Raw genomic sequence first — 16,871 nt, 5'->3', positions numbered from 1 at the left:
ATTACTAACTTATATTATATAATATAATTTGTTACCAGAAACAACTATCAATAATGTAGAAGATAGAAATATTTTTTCTGCTCCAATACCCAACGATGTTCACTAAAATTAAAAAAAAATTAATAATAACACATACCATTCCTACAGCTTAGTCGCGTCGAATCCGATCGATTATAAGTATTATAATGCGTATGATATTTTTGAAAAATCAAAATCGAATACCCGTAGTACATAATATTATATAGTTATGAATACCTACCTAATTATGCTAACAACTTAACCAATAACTATAATAGTTAATACCTTGCAAAAGTAAATTTGCATCCATAAAATGCCACGTTTATGTACAAAAAATAGTATGAAATGCACTGAAGGACACCGTGTGAATTTGAAAAAACGATTTATCATTTATCATTTATGTGTATAAGGTACGGCGTGAAAACTTTAAAAATCTTTTGCAAACCGTTAAAATCGGAACATTAACATTTAAATAAGGCCCAATATGTTTTCAACCTAAAAAAACGGAAACCAAATAAATAAATAAGAGTAGAAGATCGACAAGATAAATCGTAGGTCGTAACGTAGGTTGTAAATGTATACCTATCTATAATATGTAAATAAAAAAAATTCACTCGCAAAGCAGTGAGTGTATGTGCATGATGATGGTACAATAGTTATATGCCAATTTGTTTTTCTGCTACGATTGACTGGACAGGTATATTATAATGATGTATACATAATATCATTATAATAAAAATTAGATTATTATAATCGTATCTATCGACGTATTTTTCGAAACAGCGACATAATATATTGATGAATTCTAAGTCGGGATTCCTATTTATCATAATAACATTCTATACTCGTGTTTTGTGCTTGATCAAAAAATAAATGATATCTGAATCAATACAATATATGATGATGATTTATACGTATAATGCATATCATATTTAATGAAAAAGAAATGTGGATTGAAAATTTAAATATTATTATTCGTTGGAGCATAATATTGAACGAATAAATTAATAATAGAGATAGGATAGGTTACATACATAATATTATGTATTGGTTTGAAAATCCACATGTCATATTGTTATATATTTTGAAATTGGTTTCAAACTAAATTATTTCAATATTGATATCCATCCAGAAAACGGAAGGTAATTTGTTTTTGAAAATTGTGTTCTGAAATAAGAGTACTTACTTATATTTTTAAAGTGGTCTGTATACAATGTATATATGTATCATACTTACACACAGTTGAGCCGCTGAACAAAATAACACGAATTATTATGATATAAAATTACAAGTCGTTTGGTTACTCATATAATGGCAATATAAAATATATAAGTACAATATTTCAGTGAATTAAAGCTATGGTTGAGAATTCAATGTAGGTACGTATCTAATTTATACTACCTACATGTAGGGTACGTATACTAATGTAAATGAGCATGAAAATTCACTTTAAAATCAGTTTACTATATTATCATTTTTTGATGTGGTCTATAAAAATAAGTATGTCAAACTAATGTAAAATAAACATTTAATCAAAATTATCAAAACATTTAAAATCATTTTCATCAAAAAAAAAAAAATAGGTACTTTATCACTTCATGTGTTAGTATTTTAAATGCATTAGTATTCATCAAGGTATAAACTACTATCGAGACCTCTATACATTTATATCTGTACAGTTAATATTAAATAATAAATAGTTATATATTATATTATTATAGTCTCATATATATTTATTTACCGATCTACGTCCTTAAATTGCATAACATTTAAATACGGCATAAATTATTGGTCTATTGTATAATTTTTGTTCTGTAATTTTGACATTTGATCTGCTCACAAACGCGTGCGAGTCGTGATTAAAAATCGATACGGCTTTTATAATTCTATTATACTAATACTTCTAGGTTAGGTACTCATTAACACATACAATAATTAATTATAATAGTTTAAAATAAAATTCAAATGGTCCTGAATAAAATTAAACCGTTTGCGGCGCTATCTACACCGGTAGGCTACTAGTTTTACGCGCGCTTGGTAGGTAGGTACAAGACCAAATCAAAAGTACCTACCAGATAAGACGAAATGATAAAACAATAATTATAATATCATAAAATCATTAAACAATAGTATAGCCATTAATCATTATAAATTCAATGCAATGTGATAACACGTCACCGTCGTCGTATAATGTGTAAACAATAACAACAATAAATAAAACGATAGTAATTTTATAACATTTTAACACCGCAACAATAAGTAGAAACAGAACAGTCTTGTCTAGAAGTGCGACGATCGTCGACATAGCGCACTCATAAATCATTATAGTTTTACCACCGACAATAATTGTTTTGCACATTGTAAAGTATAAAGAAAAATTAATTCTCCGTCCTCGCGCGTGAATTATCCGATTGATGATCATGTTGGTCGGTGGTTTGAACCACGTGTTCCAGCGGTCGGCGAGCGGCTGCAGAAGAACTGTCGCAGTGGTCGGTAAGTATGACATATTGACATAATACGTAGTCAGTGGTGTATATAGAAGGGATAGTTAGGGGTTCGACACCCCCCCCCTCACGAAATCAAATCCTATATACACCACTGTTCGTAGGTTACTGTTATTGGGGCTAGCCGTTGACGTGTTGTAGTTGAGTTTAAATTAAATAATTTTCGACATGAATGGTTAGGTACTTTTGTGTTTATAGTTCTAATCACACCTACTAAAGCCTAATAAACAAAAAGCTAATTTTTAGTTGACTTTTAAATCAAATTTAATTATTAAAATCATAATTTCTGATTATTTAAACTACTTAGTAAGTAATTAAATCAATAACTATTGAAGTTGTCTACTTGTTATTATTATTATTTTTTTTTTTAATTGACTGACTGAAAAACGTATTTAATTTGTCCTTAACTTCGATTATTACCAAGGTATTTATTTAATATTATTATAAGCCTATGTTATTTTAATCATTAATTTGTAACAATATCACTACCTAGCCTATAATAGTACCTACAACCTATACCTATTTATTAGTAATACTCAGTAATACTGCGTGTCAAAGGTCCACTCCTCCACTGCTCATGTAAATAATAACAAAATTGTTCGTGTCTCGTAAATCATAATATTGTATACCTACATTATAATAATTTGTAAAAAATAAATCCTGAGTCATGGGCTTCACGAAACGCGTTGTTACATCCGATAACCAATTATAATTTATATAGTATTTATAATATTAATATATCTTTACTACCTATACATATTACACGGTTCTTTGTAGAATTCATCGGCACCCATCACGAATAACCATATTGTAAAATGGAAAATGTTTAAAATACAAATTGTATACACCAACCCCGCCAACCCTTATTGTACGACGATGCACAACATACTTCTCTTACAATTTGGTATTATTGATGTAACAATATTAATATCCCCAAGATCCATAAGTATCCATGACGTCCATAAGTACCCAAGAGAGGCATAATATGAACATCTGTCTTTTTAAAATTGGACACGAGATAACAATATTTTTCATACATTAAATTAGGAATAAATATTGAAGATTTGCTCCTCTCACTAGAAAAATGTCTGCTGGTCACTATACAAACGTCTTACTTAATATTACATTATTATGACACCTATATATTTCAGACTTTTTCTAACATTATCTTAAATCGTAAATCGCGATTTACCATAAATATAAATAAATACCTATGAAAATATTATGTCACCGTGGTTGCAGCGTACAGATAGGACGACATGCTCCGCATACAGGGTGCTTCTTTTATAGCATTTGCTGGTTACAATTATCTTGAAAATATGTTTTTACAGAATGTACAAATTGACATTTTTTAATACTAATTTAATGTTTTTTACTGTTTTTCAAGTTTATTACTTTTTTAAAGACTACGTACATTTTTCATTTTATATGGAGTGGCACAAGGTCAACGCGCGAGGTATTGTCCACTACTCCGCTCATCTAAACTTTAAATAGGTACCTAGGTACTTAGGTACATAAGTTATAAGCTTATGAGCTAATTCGTTTAAAATTCTAATTATATATAAATAATTTACATTTTCAGAAAAACATTGTATAATACATTGAGTATTGAGTATTAACTATTAATAACGATTTGTGTCTTGAGATAAGGAATTGAGTATATCCAGAGTTTTGACAATGAACCAATATGTTGCAAACGAGTAACGACACGCTGCATCTCAACAGTTGTTATTTATTTATTTTAGCCGAATCAATTACAATTACAGTGAATTAATTAATTACAATAAATTACATTAATCGGTATACAATTTGAGCTATAAGCTATAATAATAATAATAATAATTAATATTATTATTATAATGCTACGATGAAAACATTTTAACGAACCATGGCCTTCCAAAACGAATACCGACACCCCCCCCCCCCTAAAGTTATTCTCGATTTCTAGCCCATGAACAACGATTTCCAATCTCAAGGCCGGCTGGTTTCGTCGGTCACGGACCACGACTGCGACCGTGGCCGTAACCACGCACGATCGCAATTACGACATAAAAACGAGTTCAAAGACGTGTATTATACACTCTTATAAAATCGAGTCTATTACTGCAGCAATAGCATAATATCGTCATAATAACGTGCACGAGCACATTGACTATACGCATCGGCATCGCTAGACATGAAAATATGTGAAACCGGGTTTGCGGGGTGCTAAAATTATTTGACTATTAGAGACCCGTATTTTCAGGTAGTAAACATTTGAAAGATATTATGAAAATTGATGCTTAAATATAAATAGAGGTTTTATAACACCCACATACACCCATTCCAATCTAGTTCACCTATATTAATGCATATTAAACATTTAAACGTATAGTAACTATAGCCTATAGGTCCTTAAGAGTTAAGATACACATATTTAATTACTTTATGTATAATCTATATAGGTAGGTTACAATCAATATATCAGTAATATAATATTATAATAATACTATAATCGGATATATTTTAATCATAAATGTATGTGTATTTATTTATATATAATGTAATATACATAAATATACATATAGGCACTATGTCCCTATATCAAATCAATCGTTAATTAAATTCCATTCGTTTAATCCTTGATTAATTTTTTTTTAACAATCCACATGGGTTACACATAGTGATTGTGCTACTTTCAATTTTTTTTAAATAATAATTAATCACTGAAAATGTTGTTCAAAATGCATCATACATTCATACTAGTTTTTTTTATTGCACTCTATAACTGTAGGGGTTTAGACAATTATTCGCTTGTGTCAACTAAATTATTAAATTAATGAATATTTATCAGTTTATTTTAATTTAAAATCATTATATACAGCCTGATTAAACAAAAAAAATTGATTGATTAGTTTTAAGTAAAGTTATGGATAGGTAACTGATATGCATAAACATGACATACCTAACATATTATTTTTCAAATAAATAAGAAAATGCAAAACTATTACAATAGATACCTAGTTTAGTTCTAGAAATACCTATAAGACTGCTGACTGACGATTGTATTAGATGCATAAGTACGTACCTAATGTTTGGTAACATGACTATTGACTATACGAGTAAGCAGTAAGCTTTAACCTTATGATATGTGTGTATAACAACCTGTAAGACGACAAATGGAAAGCAACTCTATACAATATCTACATAAAATCCAATATTATAACAATTTATTATCATTATTGTAGCGATCATAATAATATAATATAGAATATAGATATTAATATACTATCCGGATGTAAAAGAAATAACTGACAAATGTAATTAAATTATTATATATTATAATAACTTTTGTTCTTAATAATAAGTATAATAAATTTTTTTTTTATTAAAATAAAATGTTTATACATAGATGATAGATTGTTAATTACATATTCTGTCGTTTAATTATACCAACCTCTACACACATTATACGGTTTATCGGTTAATTATTTTTATGGAAGTTATACAGTATACACTATTGCTTGCTACAATTATAAATTAGCCCATACACGTATCCACCGGTAGCGGCGAAATTATGTAATTATGTACTAATATTTAGCAAACGAATAATATTAGAATAAAGTGAAGCATGTTTAAGTAGGTAATGTGGGATTTGTTCGATATAATTGGAAGAACAGTGGGAAGGTTAAAATACATACACGTGGTCGGATAATCGACATTTGTCGGAAGTGGTCATTATTAAAAATGATCTATTAATATTTCATAGAAATGTATTAATAGGCAATTATTAAAAACTAACAAATAGTTGCCATTTCACAATTAACCTGCGTAGCTGCAATAAAAAAATTACATTTCACGGCAGAAACATGACATTTATTATTTAATAATATTATAGCAATTCATATTTAATAGCTTTTATTCAATTTTCAATATCCATTGATGGATGCAAAGGCGTATGACAACACTTAGTCAATAAGGTTCTTTCATATTTTCCTACATCTTGTAGTTTAGTTTTTTTTATTAAAGGTATAACAATTTCTTGGAACGACCAAACAAAAAATGTTATCCAGTCAGTCGAATAACGACTAATATTTATAGGATATACCAGGAAGATCCTCGTCTTGCGCTGCAGTAAGTCTCAGATTCCTACAAAGTTCCTATGCAGTATTTTAACAGAACTGTTATATATAGATGATAATATTCAAATAAAACATAGCGTAGATTTGTACACGTTTCATATTCTGCTCATTCAAACGTACCTGAACGTAATTTAAACGCAATATACCATTATAAACTGAACATTACAATCATTCTGTAGCTCGCTGTACATTTAAAATAAATAAAAATATAATATTTTGTATAATATGACGTGTAGATTTTAATGACCTGTGGCCTGACCGGCAGTGCCCTCCGTACTAACTACTAATGGTCTCGCGTAAACGCAATCATTTAGTTTTTAACATTAAAAAATATTTATCGATAAACATAGGTACGTCATATTACGTTATGTACCCAACATCACATATTTATTATATTATATACGAATAACATAACGATTATCAAATATCATAAAACACGTGTACAACCGATCAAGTATATTATACATAATATCCTATAATATGTAAAAGTACCTACCTATATAATATTATAATATATTAACATTATTTCCGCAGACAAATTATTAAAGCAAATAGATTTTTTTTTTGCAGACTTCTAAAGCAGGTTACCTGTCAAAAATAAATTATTACTATAACGCGATAACAATATAAAGAACAACAGTATAGCGTAACTGGGGAATATAATAATATAACCGTAAAAGAGGTGTAAAATATTACACACGCACTCACACCCTCCCACTACCGCCGACAAAACTACCACCCGGCACGTAGTCAAATACACACCACCCGTACGATTATGTTTCAGGGAAGTTTATTTATTCAGTAGTTTTATAAAAATAAAATAAACCAACTAGTCAAAAAATAAGCGCTGCCCGTACAAAGGTTTTATAAATATTAAATACACCACCAATTCGACCCGCTTTACGGGATACGAAACTATAAGTCCGTTAAGTATGCAAACCGACTTGAAACACAAAAAAGTGACGATATTTTGCAAATAACTGTAAATGGTGCTTAGATTTGTAGAATTTGAAAATCAATATATTATATTTTTTTTACAGTTTTTACAAGTTCTTTTTTCTTTTTTCTGGTTTTGAGCTAATACATTTTAATGATTTATCTGAAAGTTCTAAAAACAAATTTGCAATTATATTAGCAAACAATTTGGAAAATATTAATACATACATTTTATGGACATGAGGTTCCAGCGAATTTCTACCCGTAGGATCATATAAGTACGCGACCGCAATGATTTCACGCCAGCCAAATAAGAATTCGATTCCGACGACGACATAACATAATAATATTGTAATCATATAATATAAAAACGTATCATAATGTATCATCAATGCTGAGTTGAAATGCCAATAGTTAAATGTATAAATAAAAACGATAAGTTAGGAAGACAGGGTGTTTCGTGTCTCGTAGCCTTTTCAGACTTTCAGAGCATTTATTCAATCTACAAATTGGGATAATATCATTTTTTTCTTTTTATTAGCCTTAAGGATTGAATTCAATCATAGACTATTTTATTGCTCAACAAATACGGATAACATCATTATGTCATCATATATACAACGTCATAATATTATAATATATTTTAAGTCAAAATGCCTAATCGAAACTTTTAAATTGTAAAGTTTCTTTTGCTATAAGTTATAAATGTAATAATAATTAATTAGGTGTTTAGGTATGATATTAATATAATACAAGATACGCGTGACTTTTAGAGAAAACGACGAACCTCTCGACTCTCAAGTAGAGCAATTTGAATTTTAGTAACCTTGTAATGATTACTCTACAAAGAACGTCCCAAAATGATTGACACTACGCACGTCAACGGATTATGCTAATAAATATTTTACATTGATTTTGTTTAACACGACGTGTGTGTGTTTAGAAAAGAGCAAACGATGGAAATCAAATGTCGGCTTCGTCGGCCTGGGTAACATGGGAATTCCGATGGCGAAAAACTTATTGAAAAACGTAAATACCTTAATTATTATTATTATTACCTATTAATTTTTGTAAATTATAATAATTTAATATCCAAAATGGTACCCACTAAAAAAATACTATACGTTCGGTGTACCTACCTGCGCAGCTTACATAGGTACAATGAGTAATATATTTTTTCGTATAATACCAGATTGTCCATTATATTATCCGACCGTCACGTATTATACTTATAAATTATAATATATGTACTTACTCATTTCGTGATGACTCGACAGTGTATTTCTCCACACCGGTCTAGGCACTCGCGTCTAGTTATTTGTTTTTTTTTTTATCCACAGAACGCTGTCACAACACTCCAACGAAATAATTAGAGCTGGAAAAAGTGCATATTTTCCCTAAAAACACGTAAAATGTGCACTTTAAAGCGAACAAAAACTTCAAATACATGACCTGAAAAATATGTAATTAAAAACAATTTTATTAAAAAAGTATCATGTTTACACACAATAATAAAAAATGTGTGATATCAATGTATTTTATCGACTAATGCACGACACATTAAACAGGTAAAAACAATAATAAAAGCTGTTGGCCACGATGTTTAAAAAACGTCAATGAATATTGTGCAAGATTTCTTACCATTATAGATACGTAACAAATCATGATCCCAATACCAGTCGCGATGACCAAAAACTTAATGCATAATAATTAATATATACATGAAATAAAAAAAACTCAAGGAACCCCAAAACAAAAATAATTCTCACATTTTCAGTTAACAAACATAGAATAATTATAGTCAAGTATTATAGAAACTAAAAAATATATGTACATATAAATTGAATCCATAGTATTATAATCTACTGGGATATATGATATATAGCATAAATAATTATGGTTGTTTTGATTACTCAAACTCTGTTGAACTGAAAATGTATGTTATTTTTTTGGTTTTCTTGGTTATTTGATCATCTCTACCAACAATGTTTGAAAGACCTAGTCGAAATGACACGATTAACCCCGAATATTCCATAGAAGTATATAGAACGCCTCACCAGTTTGCCATTTGGTTAATAGAAAACAACATGACAACGTGGTGCAATACATTTTAAATGTTCACCTATATATAGTTTATGCAATAAATTCGTATTTCAAATCATATAAGAAAAATTTTGAAAACATTATTATGCTTCTTAATTTCTATCTTTAGCTTAAAAACTAACATTTCAAAAATAACATAATATTTTATTTATCGCAGCTATTTATATAGATCTCGCACAAGCTTGCAATGTTATGTCAACTAAAATTCGTAGCCCATAGGAACTTAGTTGTTCCAGGAATATTTTACAATTTAACTTCTGCAGTACATTGTGCTCAAGATAATATTATAAAGAAACACTCAATATCAAAATCTAAACCAATTCAAATTCAGTTTGCCACGCCGTTTTATTTGTATACGAAAGAGGCGATCATAATTCATAACAGTATACACGTTTAAAGTAGTTTTTCTTATAATTTAAGTCATTTTATTAATTTTTCTTTGCGTAACTTCAATATTTATCTTTAATTTTCCAAACACAAAATGTTTTTGGTGACCTAAAAAGACTAAATGTTAAGAATACAACAGTAAAACTTTAATAGATTTATAAAGGTATAACTATATAAACTATATTTCAAGAAAATATAACTATATCTGATATCCATGACTACATTATAGGTATAGTACTAATATATTATAACTATATAAATATATAATGTATATAAGTATAAGAAGAAGACACGGTAAAAACATGGTTCACAAAAGCACTTCTATAATAATAGTAGAATATATATATATTATATCGTTAAATCATGTTTCAGTTTTGACGTATTTAATAAACATAAATGGAATTGGTTTAATGAGCATGATAAAGTATCATAGTACGATACATCTCGCGTCGGTTCATTCGTTCTACTGGTTACTACTAAATTAGGTCTTGTCTCTTTAGCTGAACGCAGGCAATGCTTTGAGTAGAGTTTCTTAAGGGACTGTTGTCTGGTCAAGTCGATTCATCTGATTATTGTTCTTACTCAACTTCAAGGTCCCTCTTTGTCAAAACCGTTCTAGTGTTTTCTTCCATATCCCTATATGTTCGAATAATTATTTGAAAAATGGGCCTATTAGGCGTTCAATGTTAATGGTCAATGAGGATTCCTCTATCGATCTTTAATAAATTATACTATTTGTTAATTTTATTAATATTAATCTGTTTTAATGAATTAGTATACCTTGTTTATCATAATTGTAATTTACTTTTATACTCTGTTATGAGTGTTATATTAATCATTGTAATTATGTAATTTGTAAAAATGTTTAAAAGGGTTTCTAACCCGTTTATTATTATAAAATAAAAATAAAATAATATAGGAAAAAATAGGAAAAAATAGGAAAAAATAGAGAATGTATATTTATATTATATTATGTATATTATGATGATATTATACAGATTGCAGATATAAAATGTATGATGTTCGAGATCGATTACAATTGTTTTTAACTATTTAACCTGTACGAAAGGCCTTCATAGATATAGTCATATCCCTTAATGTTTTGGTCTACCGATACTCTTCAAAAGTAGAAGGGATTACAGTATTACACTGCATAATAAAGGTAAAATTATCATATAAATATATAAGGCTAAAGGACCAAATGAAACCCACACAAAGCTGCAGTGTCTCTTAGAAAAAGTCTCAAACTCTCATCACTCATCGACCATCGTCCACGCAACGATATATTTATCTCTGTTTATTGTTCAAACGAGAACTTGTCGCTCTATACTTAAGAGTTAAGACATAATAATATTATTAGCGTAATATAATCTTACTTATCTAAGTATCGTATAACTTATCAATTAGTAAAAGTACCAATAGTTATTACATAATATTATTATTTACATTATAATAAATGTAGTTATTACATAGTATTGTTATTACTTATTTAGATTAGGTATAAGTAATTATTTAAAATAATCATTAGCACAACAATATTATAATTTATAATTTACATGAAATATTTACGATTCCACCATACTAATATACTAGTGAGTGTTATAATAACTTAAATTACATTCTAGTGGCAATTGGTATCTCAAAATGATCTACGGTAAATACGAATGTATAAAATCATTTAAAATCTAAAATAATTTATAGTTTAATTCCTAAGTACTATGTAAAATATATCGTATAAAACTATAAACCATCTCGCACATAAACGGTGTTCGAATTATCCATAAATTCCATTAAAATATCCAAGAGAGAAGTATCTCTCAATACGCCGTTAGTTCGTCAAGCGAATAAATAAATTAAATCACGTGATAGGTATATATATATATACATGTCACCGTGATATCGAGTATCGAACACTACCCCGTAAAGACATCTCTTCGTAGTACCACCACCACCACCACCACCACCTTCACATAGAAACAGCACTTACCTATAACAGTACTACGAGTAATTTAAGTGAATTAATATACATATTAATAGATTCATATAACGTTAACACTAAACAACACATACGTATTAAACATAGAATATTATTACACAGTAGTGAATTTATCTTATCCACACTTTATAGTTTATACTCTATAGAATGATAAAATAAAACAGTACTACTTTAAATGACAACAAGACTGGTAAACACATATTATGCACACCCATAATCCTTCATTTCATATTAAGTAGGACAGGTATACATATTATACTAATTTACTACATCATATAACACGTGTAACGTAGTAGCAGGTATCGTTGAACCATTTTTCTTCTAGACAATTCAAAACAATTGCTTGCGACTTGCGAGTCTTGTTCGCAGTATCCCTTCACGTCTTCCGACAAGCCATTGACTTCCCTGGGCACACTGTGTTTAACATATTTCCAGTGGCGCACACAGGATTTTTTTCGGGGGAGGGGGGGGTCAAGGTAAAAATATAACACATCTTACAAATAACAAAATTATGCAAATCCTTTAAACATTTTGACTTAAATTTTATACGTACACTATTAGTTAAAAGTAAATTATAATATGACATAAATACATAATATACTTTTTAATTATTGTTTTTGATTGTAATTATAAATCTAAAACTTAACAATATATTTAATTAAAAAATTAAGAATTTACAAATTTAACTTCAATCTTTTATTTGATGATTTACTCATCTCATTAATTATATCATTAGTATCAACTTCTATATCTCTATGAATATTTAATAAAGCTAGACTATTAAGCCTATTTTGTCCTATTGTATTTCTTAAGTAGGTCTTAATGCGTCGTAGTGTTGAAAACGACCGTTCTCCAGTGGCTGTGGCCTGTGGTTACTGGTAAAGTAATAAATATTTGCAGCAATTTTGAAATGATTGGGTATATTTGAGGATCACACTGAAAGTACAGGTCTGTAACAGTTTTTTTTGTTTGAATAATATCTGACTGGTGCTTAAAACTATTTTGCCATAATTGATAATTGTAATTCAGCATTTCTCGTATATTCACTTATATCACCCAAATTATTTTCATATATTATATCTTTATACATTTCTGAAAGTAATTTAAAACTTTCTTCGATATCATTGCTAATTTTAAAGTCAGAATTAAGAAATAAACAAGTAAAGCTGCTTAATATATTCTTGTGTGATAAAATCGATCATGTAGTTGATCTATAAAATTATCCAAGAAAGGGATAAATATTGTAACACGGAAATAACTATTTGACAAAAAAGAAAAAATTGATCTGTCACGTTTGGCCATTTAAAAAAAAAACATCACAACTACTCTCAAAAAAGCTCAAAAAAAGAAAAAAAAAAAAAAAAACAAGCAGGTAAGTGGATGTCGCTCTGCTGTACAGTAGATTACAAGTGGGTCATTGTATAATGGTCGTATTAGATTTTAATTCAATGATATAATATCATTATATAAGAAAAACGATTCTGAGCGGAGACGGTTTGTCAGTCTGGATATTTTATATTTTGTTATTAATTATTTTATCATGCAAGTTGAATTAATATTAAAATATTATAATTAATTTTTTATTCGTTTCTATTGTAATAAACAAAGCGTTAGAAATTAAAATCCCATTTTTAGCGTTTTTTCGTAATTTTCCGGTGATTTTTCCCGTGGCATTAAATAACTGTTGAGAAAATCGAAAAATGACCTCTTTAAAGTACCATCTTGATCCAATTTGCTAAAATATAAGGTATTATATGTTGAAATCGAAACACTCCTTCTGAAAGAATTTTTTTTATAGCATATAAAAAGAAAAAAAAAAATAATAAACACCATTGTAAAAACAATAGCTTCCTCGCTCCGCTCAGAATCTAAAAGAAATCAAGTCAATAGTTATATTCTTATTACCAAGGTGGATATATATATATATATATATATCCACATTGCTTATTACAATTACAAGTACGACCCCTTAACCCCCCCCCCCCCCTGCATGCGCCGCTGCGTATTTCCCCCCTACATTTCTTGCATATTATCATCTCAGTATCTCGTAAAACTCTTTACTTTAATTTTGTATTTTTATTCTAAATTGAAAATCCTAAAAAAGTATAAAATCACTATACCTACAATAAAAAAAAAAACCAGTAAAAATATACAGCGTAAAATACAGTGTAAAAAATCAGAACAAAATAATTCAATATTTTCAAAGCCCCATTAGCCGATTGAATAATTAACTGTAATAAGTTAAATCGCCATCTGTAGATCATCTGCATGAAGGTATGGAGTTATTATATTATAACAATATCACAAGATGATAATAAAATAGCTGATTTGCGGATAAAATTGGAAGTTAATAAGTTTTGAAGTTTGAACAAAAAAATATTTTTTTATGAAATTTAAAAAAAAAGTTTTACTGGACTGTACTGTTCCAAGCTTTTTAATCTTAAAAATAATTATTCTCATTCGATTTTCCGTCGTCACTCGTAACTCAATTTTTACGTTAAACAGATCCGTATGAAAAATTACTAATATAAAAAATTAAAATATAAACTTCTTATTCTGATTCAAAAATATATGAGCCGTTATAAGACGAGCATCGCGTAGCCAGCTTTGGAAAACAATGCGCAAAAACAGCAAAGTGCATCGTAATCTCAGCCACATACCTATTTCACTATGGTGAGATGAGAATGCACACAGGTACCTAAATTATATTCCTGGGAAACTGCGCGAAGTTTCGTCGAATGTCAAATTGAGATTCCTGCATTAACGGTATACAGAGCTAAACAAGATACTTTGCGGTGTCATCATATATATATTTTGTCTATATAATAATACGACGATAACAACATTTCGAATAATTCTATAATATATTTCGTGACGTCTTTACAGGGTTACGGGGTAGTGGGCAACGATGTGTCTGCTGAGCGAATGGACTTGTTACGGGGCCTGGACGGAGCCAAAACTGCGGACACGCTGCAGCAAGTTGCTGCGTCCTCGGATGCCGTAATCACCATGTTGCCGGAGAGCCAGCACGTGCTTTCGGCGTACTCGGCATTGCTCGAGTGAGGATTGACTTTGATATATTATAAACTATGCTCAGGACTTAGGATGGGTTTAATAGTGTAGGGATATATAAATTATTAGACCGCGGATTCCAATGTGCCGAAAATTTAAGAAGAAAAATATTAAGTTAAATGATAATTGGTAAAAATGCTAAAAAAATAATTATAAAGTACAAACAAAAATACCGAATACTCTCTGCTGTATAGAATGTTTCGAATGAACCTCGCCATTGCGTAGGTCACTGTGATGGATGTATGTTAATGATGTTAAAATGATTATTAATTGTTGCGTACGAAAAACGATACAGATATGAGCGGCGAGGGTGTATCAGCCATAATTTCATATATTTTATTTATATAATTATATTAAGTTATTTATTTTTCTATTAGAAGTACGCGGAATATTGAACTAATTTTTGCCACAAACACCTCATATATTATTTTAAAATTAATATCATAATAACAAACTAACTATAATATATTATAATTATATAATAATATGTTAGTATTAATTAGGTATCATAATATTTTTATAGTCGCTATAGTAACTTAAGTTAAAAGTCCATATCTCGTACCATAGAATGGAGTGAACATGGAAAATTGGTAGGTAATTAGCAGTGGTCAGGACGTTACTTATTTTTTTGTAGAACGCTAACGCTACTGGTACTTCCCCCAAAAATAGCTCGCTATCGCTAAAGCTACTTTTTTTTAAATGTAGTGCGCTATTTCTAACACTATTGTTTAAATGTAGCGCGCTACTTTTTCACTACATTTTTTTATAAAATTTTTTTGATTTATTAAGATATTCACTTGAGTACTTGGTCATTATTTGTTAATGCCTACCACTATTTTCTTGTAATTTCGGAAGGCAGGTATATTCAATGTATCTCATGTATTTTTGTAACAAAACTCAAAACAGATAAACGTTTTATTGAAAATGTCCCATTAGTAGTTTGTACTGATTAGACATTCGGTCACTAGGAGAAAGGATTTCATACAGCAAGAGGATTATTGATTACAATGAATTTTGATTTACCAAACATTGTTTTTTAAAGTTGATGGCAAGCATGGATCTAGAACATCTTACGATCCGCTGTTTAGTATAAGTGTTAAGTGGACCTCGTCGTTGTGTAGGTAACCGTGATGGAAGTGTGAAATCTGAATTCAATGATACATAGAATCTAAAATACTGTTTTTTTACATATAAAATTTAATACTTAAAACAAACACAGAAAATGCCGAATGCCGAAAATAAAAATAGTGATAATAAAATACTAATATATTAATTATTATTTATGGTTCTGTATTCAATAATATAAAATATAACATTGTGCTCTCATGATTATAGTCTTATCTATAATCTATGATTAATGATTAGTGCGGTACGAGTTAAACCCGAAAGATTCAAAAATACACTCACTCATCTAGTCATTTTGATTAAATAAATAAACATACATCATAATATTTTAATTATCATGAAATAGGTTATAGAAGTAGCGATAAAATAATGAAAATTTTCGCTACGCTAACCGTAAATTTCTAGCGCGCTGTAGTATTTCACTACATAGCATATATAAATTGTAGCGACGCTATGTTAAGAGGACGTCATACCCGCATGTGTTGTCTCCGTCTTACAAACGTACGACATAGCAAATTTTCGTTTGCTAGTTTCAAGAGGGTGCTGTCATTTTTGATTTTAGAGTGAATTGACCTATTATCAAACTTTTAGGTAACAACATTATCTGTG

At 29.1% G+C, this 16,871-nt stretch overlaps 1 protein-coding gene across 1 annotated transcript in view; it reads left to right on the top strand.

The window, feature by feature from the left end:
* Positions 1 to 2,276: 2,276 nt before the first annotated feature.
* The window catches only part of Hibadh (3-hydroxyisobutyrate dehydrogenase), a 78,178-nt gene continuing 63,583 nt past the window's right edge, over positions 2,277 to 16,871 (top strand). The window contains 3 exon segments of the mRNA NM_001130449.1: positions 2,277 to 2,511; positions 8,523 to 8,608; positions 14,952 to 15,124. Of these exon segments, the coding sequence (NP_001123921.1) occupies positions 2,433 to 2,511; positions 8,523 to 8,608; positions 14,952 to 15,124 (338 nt within the window). The 5' untranslated portion in view covers positions 2,277 to 2,432.

This window comes from Acyrthosiphon pisum, chromosome A1 (genome assembly GCF_005508785.2).
Source record: "Acyrthosiphon pisum isolate AL4f chromosome A1, pea_aphid_22Mar2018_4r6ur, whole genome shotgun sequence".
In the NCBI taxonomy this organism is placed as follows: Eukaryota; Metazoa; Arthropoda; class Insecta; order Hemiptera; family Aphididae; genus Acyrthosiphon; species Acyrthosiphon pisum.
Note: the sequence above shows the minus strand (reverse complement) of the source record. Positions and strands in the feature narration are given on the sequence as shown.